The 22,175-nt window shown below is 35.2% G+C and overlaps 1 protein-coding gene across 7 annotated transcripts in view; it reads left to right on the top strand.

Annotated features, from left to right (window-relative positions):
* Positions 1-1,036: 1,036 nt before the first annotated feature.
* The window catches only part of LOC122300626, a 40,408-nt gene continuing 19,269 nt past the window's right edge, over positions 1,037-22,175 (top strand). For all 7 annotated transcript variants that reach the window (XM_043111415.1, XM_043111419.1, XM_043111421.1 and 4 more), the window contains exon 1: positions 1,037-1,258. In XM_043111415.1, coding sequence (XP_042967349.1) covers positions 1,252-1,258 — 7 coding nt within the window. In that variant the 5' untranslated portion in view covers positions 1,037-1,251. The remainder of the gene's footprint in view (positions 1,259-22,175) is intronic.

Here is a 22,175-nt window from a genome sequence, read left to right as displayed (position 1 = left end):
AATATTAAACGATGAATATCCATAATCTATGCATGCCTAGATTATTGGTGTATGACTACAATCAAAGTCAGTATTTGAAGGGGAAAGGGATCCAAAGGAAATCTTTCTTTTCTTTTCTGATAATTGGTTAGGTTTAACAATTAAGATAAAATATAAAATTTTCATCTCATATCATAATTATAATTTTTTTAAATTCTTATATAAAATATCATAAATAATTTAATTTTTTCAAATCTTAATTTAACTTTTTTAAATTTCAAAATAATAATAATATTAAAAATTAATATTTTATTAAATTTTTAATTTTTATCTAAAATTAAAATTTTTATTTCACCGTCCAAACCTATCCTAATTATCCATCGCAGAGATATTTCCTCCCCCATGTCTTTTAAGTCACATCACTATCAATAAATATGTGCTGCGTGTAATAATAAATAAAAGTAATGTTAAGTAGAAATGTTAAACGTGTAAGTATTGTATAATTGTTTTTAAAACAAAAATTAATTATTAAAAAATTATTATTTTTATTTAAATTTTATATTTATTTTATTATTTTTTTAAAATAACTATGTGACATTAATGTAATTATTATTCTTTATAAATAAAAATCTAAAATTAAAATAACAAATAAAATAAATTTTTGAAAAATAAAAATAAACACATCATCCCCATATCTCTGAAGCGGCTACTTCGATTAATCGATTCTAACTTACTATGAAATCGAAAAAGGATAATTTTACTTATTATTTTTATATAATACACATAATATTTATTTTAATTTTTGAATAATAAATATATAGAGTATGAATGATAAATAAAATAATTTAATTAGTTTAATAAAAATAAAATAATATAAGTAAAAATAATAAATAACAAATAACAAAAAATAGTATTAAAATATATAAGTTACGTGATGTGGAAGAAAGATATCCCTCTTCTTACCATTCTTCTGAATTTTATGAAGCAGTCAGTTCCTCTCTTCTTCTCATATTTCCTCTGTTATTCCATTTCTTACTTAGTTATCCAGCAGGTTCATAACAAGAGTTCCTCTCTTCTTACCATATTTCCTCTTTTATTCCACTTCTTAGTTATTATCCAGTAGGTTTGTAACAGTTTCCTTTGTTTCTAGCTGTGAGACACGATGCGGTGAGATCGCCATGGACAAGGTAGTGGAGGGTGTAGAGGAGGCGAAGAAAGAGTAGGCCGAAGCGTATTGTCGGACCCAAGAGCATATAAAGGCGATCGCAGAGCATGGGATATCTAGGGAGGAGAAATTGCACTGAATCCTCCCTCCTTGGTTGTAATTATGAATAAGAGATATTAAAAAAAATATCTAAAATCAAATTGTGTAAAGCCGGAAGAAAAATGCTAGTATGCTTTGAAAATGTTATTAAAATATAACTTAATTACATGTATATCTAAGAAAGTTGATGAATTGAATGACATGCCTATACTGAAAAAAAGAATTCTGGTACCTCAAGCATGCACATCAATCATGTAGCAAAATAAAAATATAATATTATATATTGCAGAAAATATATTAATATTTTTTTTAATATTTTGCTAATACACAATAAATTACACCACCATTCAGCTAAATATATTTGCAAAACACCATATACATGCTATAGTTGTTGAAAAAGAACAAGAGAGAAGAAGGTGGTTTTTAACATGCATCTATGGCTTTCCTGAGGTGGCCAATAGACACTTCACATGGGCCCTTATGCGATCACTGAAGGGTGTTGACAACTTGGGGTGGCTATTGATTGGTGACTTTAATGAAATTATATATCAAGTTGAGAAGTGGGGGGGGGGGGGGGTGTGGACAGACCAGAATGGCAAATGAAGAATTTTAGAGATGCTATAAATTATTGTGGTGTTAAGGATTTGGGGTACCAAAGATGTCCATATACGTGGTCCAATAGAAGATGGGACTCTGAGTGCATAAGTGCTCGACTCGACAGGGCTCTAGCTAATAAAGCTTGGTGTTTAAATAACCCTTTGGCAAGTGTGGTACGCGGTTCAGTAGCCTACTCTGACCATATTCCTTTGTGGGCGGATACGACTGGACATCAAACAAATAGGAGGGGATACAAACCTTTCAGATTTGAATCAATGTCGTTAGGGGAGGAAGGCTGCTGCAATCTCATTAAGGATTCATGGAGGGATAGGAGTAAAGAAGATGGTATAAAGTCCTTGATGCAGTGGACTCAAAAGGTGGGGGAGAAACTGAAAGTGTGGAACAAAAAAAGCTTTGGCAATGTACAAGTCAAAATTGCTTAGGCAAAAGAAAAATTAAGTTTTTTACAAGAAAAGGATCCTGCAGGTTTGAATTCTCAAGAAAACATAAGTGCCAGGGAAGAAGTGAACAAATGGTTAGGAAGGGAAGAGGAAATGTGGCATCAGAGATCTAAGGCATTGTGGATTCAGGTTGGGGACCAAAACTCAAGATACTTTCACTCTAACGCCTCACACAGGAAAAAGAAGAACACCATAAAGAGGTTGCAGGATGAGCAAGACCAATGGAAAGAAGGAAGAGATATGGAAGAGTTAGCGGTAAACTATTTTCAGCAGCTGTTTTCTAGCTCAGAGGAGATGGATCACATTGAGTCTATTGCTAAGGTGGAGGGCAAAGTGACAGCTCTTATGAATGAAGAACTGATGAAACCCTTTACTGCAGTAGAAGTTAATTTGGCCCTTTCTCAAATGCATCCAACAAAGGCCCCAGGACTCGATGGTATGCCTCCTATCTTCTATAAAAAATACTGGAGTACAATAGGCTCTTTTGTGACTGAGGCTGTGTTAGAGTCTCTAAATACTGGTGTGTTTCCAAAAGAGTTAAACCATACATTCATCTGTCTTATCCCTAAAAAACAGAACCCCACTAAAGTAGCTGATTTTCGACCTATTAGCTTGTGTAATGTTCTTTATAAACTCATGTCCAAAGTTATAGCTAATAGGTTGAAAGCTTTACTTCCTCTGTTAATATCTGCTTCACAGTCAGCTTTTGTACCAGGAAGATTAATTACAGATAATGTGTTAGTGGCTTATGAAATTGTTCACTTTCTAAGACACAAAAAAAGGGGAAAGAAAGGCTATATGTCTATCAAACTGGATATGAGCAAAGCCTACGATCGAGTTGAGTGGGATTTTCTGGAAAGAATCATGGTTCATATGGGGTTTGAAGCTAGTGGATTAATTTAATAATGAACTGTGTGTCCTAAGTCTCTTTTTCAGTTATGCTGAATGGTATTCCAAAAGGGTGCATTAAACCTACTCGTGGGTTGAGACAAGGGGACCCCTTGTCCCCTTACCTCTTTCTCCTATGCACTGAGGGTTTAGTCTGTATGTTAAAGCAAGCAGCCTTAAATTCAATGATACCTAGAATTCGTATCTGCAGAGGGGCTCCAGCCATAAACCACTTACTTTTTGCAGATGACAGTGTCATCTTCTGTAAAGCTGATGTCCAAACAAATCTTGAATTACAAAGAGTCCTAAAGAGGTATGAACTGGCATCTGGGTATAAATTGAACATGGATAAGACAAGTATGGTTTTTAGCAGCAATGTAAGTGTCCCTATGCAAGAGAAAATAAGGAACATGTGGTTGGGGGGGGGGGGGGGTTAGTGCTATTCAGCAGTATGAAAAATACTTGGGATTGCCTCCAATGCTAGGTAGGAAGAAGTCTAATGCTTTCTCGGAAATTAAGTCAAGAGTACGGAAGAAATTGCAATGTTGGAAAGAAAAACAACTATCTCAAGGAGGAAAGGAAATCCTACTGAAGGCAGTAGCTTTGGCTATTCCCACTTGTGCCATGAGTTGTTTCAAATCACCAGACTGCCTGTTTAGAGAACTTGAAAGCTTGATGGCAAGATTCTGGTGGGGTGGAACAGAAAACAACAAAAGAATCCACTGGGTGAGTTGGAAGAACATGTGCAAATCAAAGTTTCAAGGGGGATTGGGCTTTAAAGAAATAAAACTATTTAACACAGCCTTTCTTGCAAAACAAGGCTGGAGGTTGGTCACTCACTCAGACTCCTTGATGTACCAAGTGTTGAAAGCAAAATATTTCCCAAGAGGGAAATTTTTGGATTCAAAGCTTCGTCATAATCCATCCTATGCATGGAGAGGAATTTGGGAAACTAGAGTTTTTTTAAAGCAGGGATGTCAAAGGAGCGTAGGGGATGGAAAAACTATTAGGATTTGGCACGATCCCTGGATCCCAGGGTACAGAAACTTGTTGCATGAACATATAGGAGGAGAGAGTCAGGACAGCAAAACTGAAACAGTGGACACTCTTATCAGTGGGGAAACCAGATGGTGGGACACTTCAAAAGTTCGAGCTCTATTCAATCCAATTATAGTAGAGAAGATACTGAAGATAGTAATCTGTCCAGAGGGTTATAAAGACAAATGGATGTGGACTGAAGAGAGAAGTGGGGAGTTTAGTGTTCATAGTGCTTACAAGTTGTTACAAAAAGGCATTTATGATGCAGAAGGGCAGAGTACAAATAGTAGTAGCTTGAATAGCCTATGTAGAGCAATATGGAAGATGAAGTTGCCTTTGAAAATAAGGATTTTTGCATGGAAATTATGCAAGGATTGCTTACCAATAGGATTGAACTTAATTAAGAGACATGGCGATATAGATCGTAAATGTTGTTTATGTGCTGAATAGGATGAAGACTTGGGCCATGCAATTGTTTTCTGTCCCCAATTAATAGAGTCCTGGAAAGGCCAGCTTCCTAAATTGTTTGATATCCAAAAACCTTTCCATTTCATTGACCTAATCAATCATGTGCATAAGACAGGCACTACAGAGGAGTTGCAGTTTTTTAGTCTGATAGCATGGAGTTTTTGGTATAGGAGAAACCGAAAGATACATGATGTGGTTGTTCTGCCTATAAAACAAGTTGTGGACCATGCCCTCTCAGTTCAGTCCAGTTATGCTTCCTGTTCTCAACAGAAAAACCTAAACTATACTAAACTAAATGGTTTTTGGAGTCCCCCTCCAGAGGGGTTTCTGAAACTCAATATTGATGGTGCTCTATTTTTTGATCAAAAGAAAGCAGGAGTTGGGGCAGTGCTTCGGGATGGAAGAGGTGAAGTAACATTTGCAGCTAGCAAGATAGAATTCTTTATAGAAGAACCAGAAACTATTGAACTAGTGGTAGTTTTAAGGGGCCTTCAGTTATGCATCCAATCGGGTGTATCAAAGTTGATTGTGGAGTTAGATTGCAAGCTGCTAGTGGAAAAGCTGCAACAAGAATCTCAATAGGATGCCTCACACCTAGGAAATTTGACCTCTGAAGTTAAAAGATTAATGTCTCACTTTGATGTCTGTTTATGTGAACATGTGAGTCGTTTAGGTAACAGTGTTGCTCATAAGCTAGCTAGAATGGCTTGGAATGTGGATAAGTTATTGCCCATGTTATTTGGGTGGATAAGTTTTCTTGTAATCCCTATGCAATATAGAAAAGCCATTTACTATAAAAAAAAAAAAAATAGACTAAATATATTTGCAAATACACATTAAACCTGAAAAACTACATTTCCACCAAATGCCCATCAACTAAGCATCATGGACTTGAAGCATCTCTATTACTACGGAATCGCTTGTGTATAATAGCCTTCTGATGCTTTTGGATAGACATCGGGTGGTCCTTGCTTTTTTCATAAAATATCGTAGATAATATTGAGAGAAAATTTGAAATTTAGATTTCCTCTAAAAATTATGTTTGTAAAAGCATTAATAAACCACGTGACACCACATAGTGATGCCACGTCATATATATGATCAGCACTAAGGTTCATAGATATATGGCTTGGTAGCATTATTGTATATACATATAAATTATGAAAGTATTATCTAAATTGAAGTAATAGAAGTTATAATTTCAGTTAAGAAAATAAAAAATTCATCTAGCATCGATCTCATAAATAGATACTAACTTAGTTAGCAACAACTAACAGTCATTGATGACTAAATTGTTTCTATTGGATGGTGCAGGCACATGATTTGGATTTAAGACATAAGAGTTGCCCACATTGTTAGCCATTGCTACCAAAGTCAGATTCCTTTCTATTCACACCCTACTCACCTTCCGTTGATGGAGAATATACTTAAGTTCTCATTTAAGCATTCATATAATATTCAAAGCATTTTGTTCTTATTCTCTTAACAATAATATTAAACCAAACATATGGTTCACCATTCCATAAAGCAAAGCATTATGGGGGTCTGTGAGGCTAGATCTTTTCTCGGGATAATTCTTTTGGCCGGTGGGAATAGTTCATGGTTAAGAATTCAGTTTTAGGTACAACCGACCATTGACATGCATGAACTTGGGAAGATAATAAATAAAAAAAGTGAAGGTTTTTATTTTTTATTTTTTATCTGACCATAAGATAAAGTCTAAAAAATATTTGGCTTATTTAAAAAAATAATAATAATAAAAGTTTGTTTCACCATGTCCATTTGTACTCCATATAACTCTGTGGAGAAAAGGCAAAGCCAAATCCTTCGTTATTACAACAACCGAAACTAAATGCAGTTAAATAAAAGAGTTTATACCTTTCCGGGAAGTGGTCGCACAGAGGAGGTGGTTGTGCAGTGGAGGTCGTCACCTAAAGGAGGTGGTTGTGCAGTGGAGGTGGTCGCTCGAAGGGAGGCGCTTGCGCAGAGGAGGTGGTTGCACGAAGTTGGTTGCGCAGAAGAGCTGGTTGTGCAGTGGAGGTGGTCACGCGAAGGAGGTGGTTCTGCAGTAGAGATGGTCACGCGAAGGAGGTGGTTCTGCAGTGGAGATGGTCGCACGAAGGAGGTGGTTCTGCAGTGGAGGTGCTCGCGCAGAGGAGGTGGTGCGGATGAGATCATCGCGCGGAGGAGGTGGTGCAGATGAGATCGTCGCGTGGAGGAGCTGAGGCTGGTCGCTCGGAGCAGCTTGAAGACAACTTGGGGGGGAAAATTGCTGAACAAGCGTGCGTAAGAAGTTTTCATGGGATCTTCTTTTTTTTTTTCGATTGCCACATCATCATTAGTGAACAATTTCGTCTGCAGTCAACTGGAATGTAGAAGTACTCTTATCCACCTACCAGATTTTCAACATGGTATCCTGAATGACCTCCAAACCATCACACCTATCAACATAAATTCTGCCTATCAAATTACGCCTTTCAGAGTTCCTCATATCTTTGAAATCATCATTCTTAACCTCAATAGCATTGCTCTTTGCTTCGTTAAGGCTAAGGTGATTCCAAACTTCGTTAAGATCTTCCATGTCTACCTACAAAATACCACCCTACGTTGAACCATCCTCCTTCCCCTCTTTCGAATTATTACCTTTTTTAAATTTTGCATAACATACTTTAAAACAATTGTCGGAAAAAAGACTCATGTAAATATAACTATAAGTATAGATAAAATTTTCCATCTTTAAAAAGCCAAATGACCTTTTATATCATTTCTATTTCAAAAAATTACTTTTTTTTTTTTTTTTTTTTTAAATACATGGTTTGTAGTGTTTGTCACGAGATGAAAGTTCACATGGAAGGTACAAAAACACTAGCAAAATGAAAGATCAGAATCCAATGTGGAAAAAAGTGATAAGGTCGATCTGGGGTTGTTGGATAATTACCTTTAAAGTTAAACTCTACATATATATATATATATATATATATATATATATATATATATACTAGGTAGGAGCAACGTGCAAAGCACGTTTGTCTAATTTTATGAAATAATTATTTGTAAAAAATAATATATATTTTATAAAAATTATTAATGTCACTTAATAATTTAAGGCATATTAGAGAAAATAAAAAAATTAGTTCTAAATATCATATAATCCAATACATGTTTATAACATCTATAATTTTAGTAAAGATGTATACGAAAAATTTAATAAAAGTCTAACATAAACGGTAGTTTAAAATATGTGTCGTTTGATGTTTGTATTATTATTCATCAATTTATGTCATCCTGTAGACGATCAATAGAGACAACATTTGAAATTCTTATTTTGCTGTTGGTTGAGTCGATCAGGGACAACATAAAGTTAAAACATAATATTTTTATAAAATTTGTGGTATAATATTTTCTATATATAGCATATATATAAATCCTAAAATATATTTTGAAGTTGTTGGCCGAATTTACTCTTTCTTGATTAGCTCAAGGATCACGGCCTTTATTACGTACCCATCATAGCAAGCCTACGTGTGGAATATGACTTAGCGGAAGTTACGTCCTACTACCATGGGAAAAGAAAAAACGCTTTGATTAAACACACTTGTATTATATATTATATGAGATTTTTAAATTTGAAATATTCAATAATCTGAGTTAATGAAACGTATAATACACGTATATTATACTTAGGGATTTACTTCTTATGAACCTAATACACGTGTATATGTTAAGGAAAATGAGAAAAATATAATAATTAATCTTTAATTACTTATTATTATATAAATTATTAAGTATTATTATTATTGTGATTAATAAATCATATAACAACATTGAATGCTATCTCTCTCAATATTTATGTCTTTATTTTATATGTCAAACCGTTAAAATAAACGGTGTTAACTTTAACGGAAAAATAAGAAAAACCGTTAAAACAAGATTTTCCGTTTCATACACACTTTTTATATATAGAAGATATATATATTAATAAAATATTAGTATCTTCTTTGGAAGACAATGTGTGACATGTGATTGGACCGTGTTAGACACCAACCTTAATTGCTTGCGTACTAGCCAACTTCAACAGCTGGGGTGAGCTTAGGGATAAGGAATCTTGTGGGGGGCTGCGGACCCCATTTTCGAGATTGCCTGAGAGTTCAACTGTGGTTGCGTTCTAAAATAGGACAGAAGGAGCAGATGACAAGATGCACTCTCTCTCTCTCTCCTTTTTTTTTTTAAAAAAAGAAAAAAATCTCAGAAGAATAAAAAGGCCAAAAAGGACAAGCTTTTACAGCCGTTAGATTCCATCTCTCTACCATGGAATTAAGAATCTGCCTTTTGGTCTAAAATGATGTAAAATCAAAAAATACAATATAATATTGCAGCAAAAAGGTGTGGCGTATGGCTTGGATCCACTTCGGTTTCCCGCATCTCCACTGGTCTTGTCGGAGGCTTGTATTTGAAGAATCTGTACGTCGGTTATGCCCCTTGATTTTAACGAGTATTGAAAAGTAGAAGGTGAGTGGGAAGGAACTGCGTGTCGTTTTTGGCGTGGTAAGGGGTTGATATTCGTGTTTTTGAAGGGTCAAAGAGTATAAGGTTTTGTTTGTTTAACAAAAATTAAAATTCTCATTTTATCTCATATTATTATTTTAATTTTTTTAAATTTTAATATAAAATATTATAAATAATTTAATTTTTTCAAATTTTAATATAAAATTAATATTTAAAAATTATATTATAATAATATTTTATTTATTATTATTTAAAATATCTCATCTTATTTTATTTCATCTCATCCGTATAATAACGGGACCAAAAGTTTCATCATCGTTAGTTTTACCCATCCAAAAGTTTCAACTCTCGGAGAGAGAGAGAGAGAGAGAATTCATGTGTTGATGGTAAAATTCTTGAAAAACATTCTCAATGGTCTGCATTATAAGTATGAGTTTTATCTTCGAAGCTGTATAATCATCAGCCACTTTTGGTCGGTATCTGAAATGAAATTCCAATATTTTAGTCTAAGTGTGACTACTGTATTCTATAGCGGTATGAATATGGCTTTGGCTCCATTAATATTGGTGCCAGGAATATCCGTTTTAGTTCTCAGAATTTCGATTGCATATATAGGAGATGTGTGCTGTGTTTAATCATGAGTAGGCTGCATGTCCTCCCTCTTCTTGCTTCATGCGCATATATCATCAACTACAGTATAATGATAAGTATTTCCTTCCTTCGGTTAGCTTGGCTTCGGGCCACAAAACTATTCATTTTTCCTTTTACCAATTAGACGTGGCAGAGAGAGAGAGAGAAAGAGAGATGCAACATATATCGGGCTGTTGATCTGATCGCCAAAATTCAACAGCTGTGTAAGCCAAAACAATGAAAACAAAACACTTTTTGCTTTGAAAAATGTGCTCTATGCATTGAACGCAACATCCCATCATTAAATTATTTAAATTATCCGTATTCATGTGTAGAGGTTGTCATATTATTATTTTCACTTCCATTAACGATTCATTAAACATCATCAGTGTCGCTGTCTTTAAATGATGTTTTCATTTTTTAGTCGCTTCCAGGAAGCTTTTATTATACATTCATGGCCTCTTCCAGATATGTAAATCATGGTTTTGACATTTCTGTGAGAGATGTTAGATTCTCTAATGGAATCCTCACCATGTCTTGTAAGTCACATCACTACCGATATGTGCTATGTGTCATAATAAATAATATTATTTAAAAATTAAAATAACGAATAAGATGAATTTAAAACGATTCCGACCGCACAAACCAGAAATAAAACCAGAAAACGATTCCGATCGCACAAACCAGTTCTCCTGCCCAGCAACCACACTCCTGTCGTCGTCGAATCCGAAGCCACTACATTGTGCAGGTAGTGTTTATTCTTCCTCTTCTTATTTCTTTCTTCAAATTCTAGATGAAATGTGTGTATTATTCCCAAATTGAGAAATACAGTCACGTTCCAAGAAATCAGGAAAAATGCCTCTGTTTGTGATGTTTTCGCTGGTGCTAGAAGGTCAAGTCATTATAGCAGGAATTTATTGGTGTATATTGACATTTAGAATGTATTGCTGGACATTTGTCTTGTGGGAGATGACGAATTTTTTTATCTTTTTGTGTCTTTATGCAGGCATGTGCACACTGCAATTTCTTGAGTTTGTGAAGTTTTTTTTACCTCTAGGCTATCAGCTGCATGTCTATAATTTTGCCGATCTGGTTGAGACATGACTCTGATCTCTAGCTGCAGGATCGTGCGAACGAAATGCTTGCGCATGTATACGAAACATGAATCCGGTTTTAGAAGAGAGAAGAAGGAGATGATTTCGTTCGTAAAATCAGTGCTCTTCGTCTTCACCACATTTCGTTCTCAATCAGAGAATGCCAAAAGCCTCTGCTTTTTCTCCTCCCACGAAGACTTGAAATCCACAAAGACCCATTTAGTTTGCTCCCTCCACCCACGAAGACGACCACAAGACCCACTCGGTTTGCTCCCTCCTCTGATGAAGACGACTACAGAAACCAAAGCTCTACTTTTCTCCTCCCATGAAGATGTACTCATGCTTAGCTCTACTTTTCTTCAATTTCGTGGGGCTTCGATTTTCTGGAAAAGAAGAATGGAGATTGGAGAGCTAAAGACAAAATAGAGGGAGAGACAGGGGAATCAAATAGAAAGAAGCAAAAAAAAAATGATTTTTTTTATCAAAATGCATGCCCGTGTACGCGGGGTGTTCCCTTCGCGTGTGCAAATAGCATTTCTCTATAGCTTTTAATTAAGGTTGGTAGAATATTCTCAATCAATTTAATTTGAAAAAAGTGGTTGACTTAATTAATCCTATATATATATTACAATAAAATAAGAGGTTATAGCCTCATGATTAGTGAATTTTCTTTAATTTCACATTGCGCAATTACTATTTTGCCCTCATTTGCACAACTACATTTTTGTCTTATTTTCTTCGAGTTCTTATTGCACAATTATATTTTTTTCCCTCGTTTGTACAATTATATTTTTGTTCTCTAATTTATAATTAAAAATTAATTAGAATAGAGAAAAATATGATCGGACAGAACTCAAATGAGAGGTTAAGATGAGTGGCTTTAATAATCTAGATTGTCCCTAGATAACTGTAACAGCCTGCTAGAAATTCAATTGTGAAATTTCTATTAACTTTAGGAATCTCGTGAAAAATCCATAAGTTTTCACGAATCCATTAATCGTATAGGTTTTTGTCTAACTACATAGTTAGTGTTATTATTTACTATGGTATTAGAAGTGTATTTTTGATTATTGGAGATAGTTAGAAGTGTCAAAATGTATTATGGTTTGTGCCATTAGACTCGGAGGGTTATTTAAAGTCTTATGGCGCAATAACATTTTTTCATATTTTCGGACAAAACGTCTGTTCAAAACTGTAAATATTATTGGATAAAAAGAAATATCTTGAGGTAATTTTCGTGAATATTATTGGGTAAAAATATTTTGAGTTGATTTTTATAGATATTATTAGATAAAAATATCTTAAGTTGATTTTTGTAGATATTATTGGATAGAATATTATGAGATAATCTTTTATAGATATTTTGGGTAGGAGAAAACCACACTTAACTCTCAACTCCAGCCTTATCACCTCCCTTATCTCGTCCATAAATGTGTCCAACCAGCACCCATGAACTTATCTTCAATTACTCCTTCTAATAAAAGATTATCAAACACTCTCTCTCGGACAGATTTTAGGAGATCTTTTGCATGCCCATTTCGAAGCTATTGTAAGTGTTTTATCATAAAGTCTCCTTCATATAAGTTGTTCCTTTTTGAGTCTAGTTTACATGGATATCTTATTTGCCCTATTTGAAAATCATTTGGTCAGTCAAATATTGTATAAACTATAGAAAGGTCATTCTGGGAGATAAACTGGAGAATATGTTATAGTTTGGAGTTTTTGACCAAGCTAATGGATAGATATTGGTCCGAAATTTTTATGGAGTATTGTTAACATGTATATGTGACTATTGGTTGAAGATTTTTGCATGATTAAAGGTTTTGATGAAAGATGTTCTTAGATTTAGAAACTTAGAAACTGGAAGAGGAAAAACAGTTTCTGTTTTGAGAAAGTTTAACTCTTTGGTGGTCTAAATCTATTCTAATGACTTTGATAATTTTATTGGAGGATCGTAAACATCTTATATACATGTTATATTATTATTTTGAAGATATTTGATGTTAGTTTCAAAGATATGAAATTTTATGCAAAGAGATATTCAAATAAGTCAAAGTGTGGATATTCTTGGCTAAATTTATGTTTCGGTTAATTTCTAACCATATGATCTTGAATTAGAAGCTTATATATGTTTTAGGACATCTTTTTAAACCATGTGATGGTTTGGTTTGAAGATCATATATTTATAAGTCATAGATCAAGAGATTTATCAAAACTAGTTGAGGGAAAAGTTTATGTTTTTGGACTAAGTGTAAAACCAAAAACTCCAAATGTTATTTTGTGATTTTGGTGACTTTAGTTTGATGATTTAAAGCATGGTTGATGTTAGGATGATATTATGAATATGTTAGAAGTAAGATTTGATTTTTGAAATTCTTGGAGATGTTTTGATTTAAGGTCAAAACTTGTGATTCAAGTGCTTGGATCTTTTTACAAAAAAGTTTGGTGTTGATTATTAGTTTTTTTCTAAATGGATGTTTTAAGTATGGTTTTGAACTTAGGATTGGAAGATGTTTGTTGCAAAATTTTGGTTTAAGCATGAGTTTTGAAGTTGGAAGGAATTGCAACAAAAATAAAGAGAAATGGCCTATGGATGTTTCGACCATAGTGTGTTCTTCATAGTTGTGTTTTGTTTTAAATTTTTCTGAGTTGATATTTAAGTTTAGGACAAGATTTACATGAGGAATGTAAATTTTGGAAACTTTTGGAATTAGTATGCAAAATCCTTAAGTTATGGGTAAAACGGTCATTTTCCCACATGTAGAGAGTAAAATAAAAATTTTACTCTTTAAGTTAGTATTTTCCATATTTCAAATTATTAGTGATTTAGTTCTAACTTTTAGAATCACTAATTACAGTTCCTCGTGATCGCACTTGAAGTTTTATAAGAAACGCGGAGATCGAGGTAAGTTAGCTTTTAACTTACTAGCAGTCTACTGTGTATGTGTGCTAAGTAAAAGAATTACAGTGTATGTATGTATGTTATCATATATGTCATGCCATGCCAAGTTATCATGTAATTGTCTATTATACAGAATTTATTCTGTCATCAATTTTTATCTGTTACACAATATATTCTGTCATGTATTACTATACATTACAAATATGTCATGCTAAATATGTTGTTTGTTATATGTTATGCCATGTTACGAAATGTTACTATCTCAAGTTGGTTATGTATTTCAAATTATGTTCAAGTCACGTTATGTTACGTCAGGGCTTCAGTCCTTTCATATTCCAGTCACGTTTCATCTTGAGTATATTCAGTTTATGTAGAATACATGGGGCCACAACAACTGTGGAGTATGTATTTAACTGCATAGTGATGTATAGAATACATGGGGCCACAACAACTGTGGAGTATGTATTTAACTGCATAGTGATGTATAGAATACATGGGGCCACAACAACTGTGGAGTATGTATTTACATATAGAATACATGGGGCCACAACAACTGTGGAGTATGTATTTTTAATGTTAAGTCAAGTTTGTATAGAATACATGAGGCCACAACAACTGTGGAGTATGTATTTACACGTAGAATACATGGGGCCACAACAACTGTGGAGTATGTATTTTTCATGTTAATTCAAGTTTCAGAGCAAGTTCATGCTAAGTCAAGTTTCAGATCAAGTTCATGTCAAGTCAAGTTCAGTTCATGATTCAATTTAAGCTATGTCAATTATGCTATGTTGTACGCTAAGTTATGTTTTAATTACTTATAAATTTGATTATGCATTTATGCTTTTACTGTCATACATGCATCATTAGTCTGTATGGAAGTTTTTTTGTTAACTTGCTGAGATTTGTAATCAAATCTCACTGTGGTAGTCCCAACTACCATTCCCCCCGAATGGTAGATCTTGTTACAGGACCTGAAGGAGGATCAGGAGCTGACCAACTAGACACAGTCGACTGAACGACGGTGCGTCGTTAATGTTAATATAGTAGTTAAATTACTACTTGTACGATGGAGTTGCATCTCCAGTACTTTTGGATCATAACTATTTTGGAATAGTGTTGTGATCTTAGTTATTCAATGGATCTTTATGTATGAAGTATGTTTTAAGTATTGGGATATTTTCAGTTTGGTGCATAGTATTGCTAAAGAAAAAAATTATCCGCTGCGAATATTGCATAATGTTAGATGCATGTTAGGATTATTGCATCTTATATGTCATGAACGGGGGCAGGTAACCTTGTGTTGCATGTCTCGACGCTTCAAATATCCGTCCGATCCCAAACGGAATTTGGGGGCGTCACAGGGTGGTATCAGAGCAATACGTCTCTGGGCAGTAAATCCACATGTCCTTAGGAAATGCACCAAATATTAGGTTTGAAATTTAGTTGTCATTAGGCTTGAATTTCTTAAAGGTATGAAAGGTATTATATAATTGTAATATGTATACTCGTGTGTTACAGGAAGAGACAAATGACTCATGGTAGAATACCTCAAAACCCTGAAGGTGGTATCAATCAGGAGAATCATGATTCCCCGATGGATGGAGGATTAGCTGAAGCTGTGCGTATGCTGACTGACGTGCTTAGACATCAGCAACAGCAATAAGTGATCGCACCTAGACCCGAAGTTAGGGGTTGTCCATATGAGAAGTTTATGCTTTACCGTTACCCAAATTTTTTTGGTAATGAAGGACCACTGAGAGCCGAGAAATGGATTATAGATCTCGAGAGAACGTACGAGATTTGTGGATGTCTTGAGGACCAAAAGGTTCTATATGCTGGATACCTATTCCAAGGAGAAGCTGGAATATGGTGGGATACGCGTAGGCAACTTCTAGTTTGAGAACTAGGTAGTATGGCTGCATTGTCTTGGGAGAGGTTCAAGGAAGAGTTTGACAACAGATTCTTCCCAGACTCTGTCAAACAATTGAAAGCCCTGGAATTTGCGTCCTTAAAACAAGGTAGTTTGACTGTAGAGCAGTATGCTGCTAAATTCATGGCATTGGGAAGGTTTGCACCACACTTGATTTCAACTCAAAAGATGCAGGCACAAAAGTTTCAAGCAGGACTTCTGCCTAGAATCCGAAGTCAAGTAGCTTGCCTTAGAATAGAGAATTACCAAGAGTTGGTAAATGTAGCGACAATAGCAGAGGCTGAGCAGAAGGAATTGGCAATCCAGAACATGACCGATCGAAAGAGGGCCATGCCATTTACTACAAGCAGTAGTGCTGAGAAAAAGAGGCCTTTTTCTAGTCCGGAGAAAGGCAAGGGAATAATGATTGGAGGACAGAAGCCGTCCTTTTATTCACCATGCCCTAAGTGTGGTAAGCTTCATTCTGGAGAATGTTACAAGGGATATGGAGTCTGTTACCGATGTGGAAAACCAGGACATATGATTAGAGATTGTCCTAACGCCAAACAAGGTAGTGGAGCTGGTGATCGCAAGCCAAGGCCCCACATCCCGGCACGAGTGTATGCAGTAACACCCGGTGATTTTGATGTTGACGCACCTGAAACTGATGAAGCTGGCGTCATGACTGGTGTTTTTTTTTATTTTTTTTTTATTTTTTTTTCTTTCCTTTTAGTATTTATGATGTTGCAGGTATTATGAATGTGTTAGAATTAGTATTAATATCGGTGTATATTTTTTTTTAGGAAGGGTTAATTTGTTTAGGTTCTCAGCTTGTGCACTATTCGATTCAGGTGCGTCGCAGTCCTTTGTGTCTGCAGCGTTTGCACGAATTTGTAGTTTGCAGACTGAACTATTACCACGACGGGTTGTAGTATTAATTCCCGATGGGAATACAGTATCTTGTACCCGTTTAGTTAATGATTGTCCGTTAGAGTTAGAAGGAAGGACACTGAAGGCTAACTTGTTAGTATTCGGTCAGATGGAATTCGACCTGATTTTGGGGATGGACTGGCTTTTCAAGCACTACGCTAAGATAGACTGTCGGAAACGAGAGGTTGTGTTTGAACCTCCAACTGAAGACAGGATGAGTTACGCAGGAACATCAGTTAAGGCCACCCCACCTTTGATCTCGGCGTTGCAAGCTAGGAAGTGTATCGATGATGGAGCCTCAGCGTTTCTATTGATAACTGTAGAGGAGACAAACAAAACTATAGGAATCCAAGGGATACCTGTGGTTGAAGACTTTCCTGAAGTTTTCGTTGATGAGTTACCTGGTTTACCACCAGATAGAGAAGTAGAATTCCAAATAGAGTTGGAGCCGGCAACAACTCCGACTCACAAGGCGCCATATTGTATGGCCCCTACCGAGTTGAAAGAGCTCAAGCTACAATTGGAAGAACTTTTGGAGAAGGGTTTTATCCGCCCTAGTTCTTCGCCGTGGGGAGCACCTGTGTTATTCGTGAAGAAAAAAGATGGATCTATGAGGATGTGTATAGACTATAGAGAGTTGAATAAGGTGACGATTAAGAATAGATACCCATTACCCAGAATCGATGATTTGTTGGATCAGTTGCAAGGAGCAGCAGTGTTTTCAAAGATTGACCTGAGATCCGGGTATCATCAGCTAAAAGTCAAGGATCAAGATGTGCTGAAAACTACCTTTAGGACAAGGTATGGCCACTTCGAGTTTTTAGTGATGCCTTTTGGGTTAACCAATGCTCCAGCCGCATTCATGGACATGATGAACAAAATATTCAGACCTTATTTGGATAATTTTGTTGTCGTATTCATTGATGACATCTTAATCTACTCTAAGAACAAGGAGGAACACAGACATCATCTAAGCATGGCTTTAACTATACTTAAGGATCAGAAACTTTATGCCAAACTTAGTAAGTGTGAGTTCTGGCTGGAAGAAGTAAAATTTCTAGGTCATGTGATCTCTAGTAGAGGAGTAGCAGTAGACCCGAGCAAGATTGAAGCTGTAACGAACTGGCAGAGACCGACCAATGTGCATGAGATCCGAAGTTTCTTAGGACTGGCTGGTTACTATAGGAGATTTGTGGAAGGATTCTCCCGTTTGTCTGGACCACTCACCGCCCTGACTAAGAAAAATGTGAAATTTACTTGGAATGATAAGTGCGAAACAAGTTTTCTTGAGTTGAAGAAAAGACTTACCACCGCACCGGTACTTACACTGCCGGAACCTCTTAAATCTTTTGTAGTATATAGCGATGCATCTAAGGCAGGACTCGGATGTGTGCTAATGCAAGAAGGGAAAGTGGTTGCTTATGCTTCACGACAACTGAAGAATCACGAAAAGAATTATCCTACTCATGATTTGGAATTAGCTGCAGTAGTTTTTGCTCTTAAAATTTGGAGACATTATTTGTATGGCGAGAAGTGTGAAGTCTTCACAGATCACAAAAGCCTAAAGTACCTGTTTGAGCAGAAGAATCTTAATATGAGGCAAAGAAGATGGCTGGAATTAATCAACGACTATCAGTGCGACATCAAGTATCATCCTGGAAAGGCCAACGTGGTAGCTGATGCTTTAAGCCGCAAGAGCAGACAAGAAGCTTCATCAGTTCCTTCATCAGAAGTAAATTCCCTCTTATGTAGTATGAGAAAACTGTTGATTAGAAACCGTAGTCAGGAAACCATGTTGACTACAATCCAAGAATTCATTCCATTGGACTGGGAAGAACTGAAAGACCGTCAAAAGAAGGACAGTAAACTTGCGGAAGTTGTAAAAAAGATCGAAAAGTCAAAAGGACCAGTGGACTTTAGCCTCATAGAGGATGGGACTCTGTATTACAAGGACCGAAGAGTCATTCCAGCAGATGAAGTGTTAAAGGAAAAAGTACTAAAGGAAGCTCATAACACACCTTACACTGCTCATCCTGGTAGTACAAAAATGTATCAGGATTTGAAACAGTCTTTTTGGTGGGAAGGAATGAAGAAGGACGTAGCAGAATTTGTGAACAAATGTTCTGTCTGTAGATTAGTAAAAGCAGAGCACCAAAAGCCAGCCGGTAAATTGCAGTCATTGCCAATCCCAGAATGGAAATGGGAGGATATTTCCATGGATTTTATAGTAGGCTTTCCAAGGACCTCAGCCGGAAATAATACTATCTGGGTAATAGTTGATCGTCTGACAAAAAGTGCTCACTTCATACCCATTAAGAATACAGATTCTCTAGAAAGATTGACGAGAATTTATATAGCAGAGATTGTCAGATTGCATGGAGTGCCTAAGACGATCGTATCAGATAGAGACCCTCGTTTTACGTCACGCTTCTGGAAAAGTTTACAAGAATCGATGGGCTCTAGTCTGAGATTTAGTAGTGCATACCACCCACAAACAGATGGACAGACAGAAAGGACGATTCAAACTTTGGAAGATATGCTAAGAGCCTGTGTTTTGGATTACGAAGGGAATTGGGAGAAACAATTACCTTTGGTAGAATTTGCTTATAACAATAGTTTCCAGGCCACTATTCAAATGGCACCATATGAAGCCTTGTATGGTAGAAAGTGTAGATCACCTTTGTATTGGGATGAAGTAGGGGAAAGCAAAATAGTTGGACCAGAAGTCTTACAAGAGATTAAGGACCAAGTACACTTGATTAAAGAAAGGATGAAAACAGCACAGAGTCGACAGAAGAGCTACGCTGATAATCGAAGGAGGAGTATAGATTTTAAAGTTGGAGATTGGGTCTATGTGAAGGTATCTCCTATGAGAGGAGTAAGTCGTTTCGGAGTGAAAAACAAGTTAAGTCCGAGATATGTGGGACCCTATGAGATAGTGGAGAAAGTGGGAGTAGTTGCATATCGTTTGGAATTGCCAACTGAGTTCCATGGAATTCATAATGTTTTCCACGTGTCTTCTTTGAAAAAGAGTTTTGGGAATCAGACACCAATGATAGTGGATCCTGATAGCATACCTTTACAACCCAACTTGACCTATGAAGAGAAGCCAATGCAAATTCTTGACTGGAAAGATAAAGAGTTGTGGAACCGTAAGATCCCATTGGTCAAAGTACTTTGGCAAAATCATAATATTCAAGAGGCGACTTGGGAGAAGGAAGTTGATATGCGAGCCAAGTACCCCTAGTTGTTTGACATCTAAATTCAGTCTTGCAGAGTTGTTTTGGGCTTTTGCTTAATTGATACTTTGTGGTTCACTTGTACGGGACTGACAATATCAGACGTTGTACTTCGTTATTCGAATATCAATAAAGTATATGTGTTTCCTTAACTTTTGAATTGTTATTTCTTACTTACTTCGATTTCGAGGACGAAATCTTTTTTTTTTAGGAGGGGAGATTGTAACAGCCCGGTAGAAATTCAATTGTGAAATTTCTATTAACTTTAGGAATCTCGTGAAAAACCCATAAGTTTTCACGAATCTATTAATCGTATAGGTTTTTGTCTAACTACATAGTTAGTGTTATTATTTACTATGGTATTAGAAGTGTATTTTTGATTATTGGAGATAGTTAGAAGTGTCAAAATGTATTATGGTTTGTGCCATTAGACTCGGAGGGTTATTTAAAGTCTTATGGTGCAATAACATTTTTTCATATTTTCGGACAAAACGTCTGTTCAAAACTGTAAATATTATTGGATAAAAAGAAATATCTTGAGGTAATTTTCGTGAATATTATTGGGTAAAAATATTTTGAGTTGATTTCTATAGATATTATTAGATAAAAATATCTTAAGTTGATTTTTGTAGATATTATTGGATAGAATATTATGAGATAATCTTTTATAGATATTTTGGGTAGGAGAAAACCACACTTAACTCTCAACTCCAGCCTTATCACCTCCCTTATCTCGTCCATAAATGTGTCCAGCCAGCACCCATGAACTTATCTTCAATTACTCCTTTTAATAAAAGATTATCAAACACTCTCTCTCGGACAGATTTTAGGAGATCTTTTGCATGCCCATTTCGAAACTGTTGTAAGTATTTTATCATAAAGTCTCCTTCATATAAGTTGTTCCTTTTTTAGTCTAGTTTACATGGATATCTTATTTGCCCTATTTGAAGATCATTTGATTAGTCAAATATTGTATAAACTATACAAAGGTCATTCTGGGAGATAAACTGGAGAATATGTTATAGTTTGGAATTTTTGACCAAGCTAATGGATAGATATTGGTCCGAAATTTTTATGGAGTATTGTTAACATGTATATGTGACTATTGGTTGAAGATTTTTGCATGATTAAAGGTTTCGATGAAAGATGTTCTTAGATTTAGAAACTTAGAAACTGGAAGAGGAAAAACAGTTTCTGTTTTGAGAAAGTTTAACTCTTTGGTGGTCTAAATCTATTCTAATGACTTTGATAATTTTATTGGAGGATCCTAAACATCTTATATACATGTTATATTATTATTTTGAAGATATTTGATGTTAGTTTCAAAGATATGAAATTTTATGCAAAGAGATATTCAAATAAGTCAAAGTGTGGATATTCTTGGCTAAATTTATGTTTCGGTTAATTTCTAACCATATGATCTTGAATTAGAAGCTTATATATGTTTTAGGACATCTTTTTAAACCATGTGATGGTTTGGTTTGAAGATCATATATTTATAAGTCATAGATCAAGAGATTTATCAAAACTAGTTGAGGGAAAAGTTTATGTTTTTGGACTAAGAGTAAAACCAAAAACTCCAAATGTTATTTTGTGATTTTGGTGACTTTAGTTTGATGATTTAAAGCATGGTTGATGTTAGGATGATATTATAAATATGTTAGAAGTAAGATTTGATTTTTGAAATTCTTGGAGATGTTTTGATTTAAGGTCAAAACTTGTGATTCAAGTGCTTGGATCTTTTTACAAAAAAGTTTGGTGTTGATTATTAGTTTTTTTCTAAATGGATGTTTTAAGTATGGTTTTGAACTTAGGATTGGAAGATGTTTGTTGCAAAATTTTGGTTTAAGCATGAGTTTTGAAGTTGGAAGGAATTGCAACAAAAATAAAGAGAAATGGCCTATGGATGTTTCGACCATAGCGTGTTCTTCATAGTTGTGTTTTGTTTTAAATTTTTCTGAGTTGATATTTAAGTTTAGGACAAGATTTACATGAGGAATGTAAATTTTGGAAACTTTTGGAATTAGTATGCAAAATCCTTAAGTTATGGGTAAAACGGTCATTTTCCCACATGTAGAGAGTAAAATAAAAATTTTACTCTTTAAGTTAGTATTTTCCATATTTCAAATTATTAGTGATTTAGTTCTAACTTTTAGAATCACTAATTACAGTTACTCGTGATCGCACTTGAAGTTTTATAAGAAACGCGGAGATCGAGGTAAGTTAGCTTTTAACTTACTAGCAGTCTACTGTGTATGTGTGCTAAG

The sequence above is a fragment of the Carya illinoinensis genome, chromosome 2 (genome assembly GCF_018687715.1).
Source record: "Carya illinoinensis cultivar Pawnee chromosome 2, C.illinoinensisPawnee_v1, whole genome shotgun sequence".
NCBI lineage: Eukaryota > Viridiplantae > Streptophyta > Magnoliopsida > Fagales > Juglandaceae > Carya > Carya illinoinensis.
The sequence above is the reverse complement of the archived record's forward strand: the minus strand, read 5'-3'. Positions and strand labels throughout refer to the sequence as shown.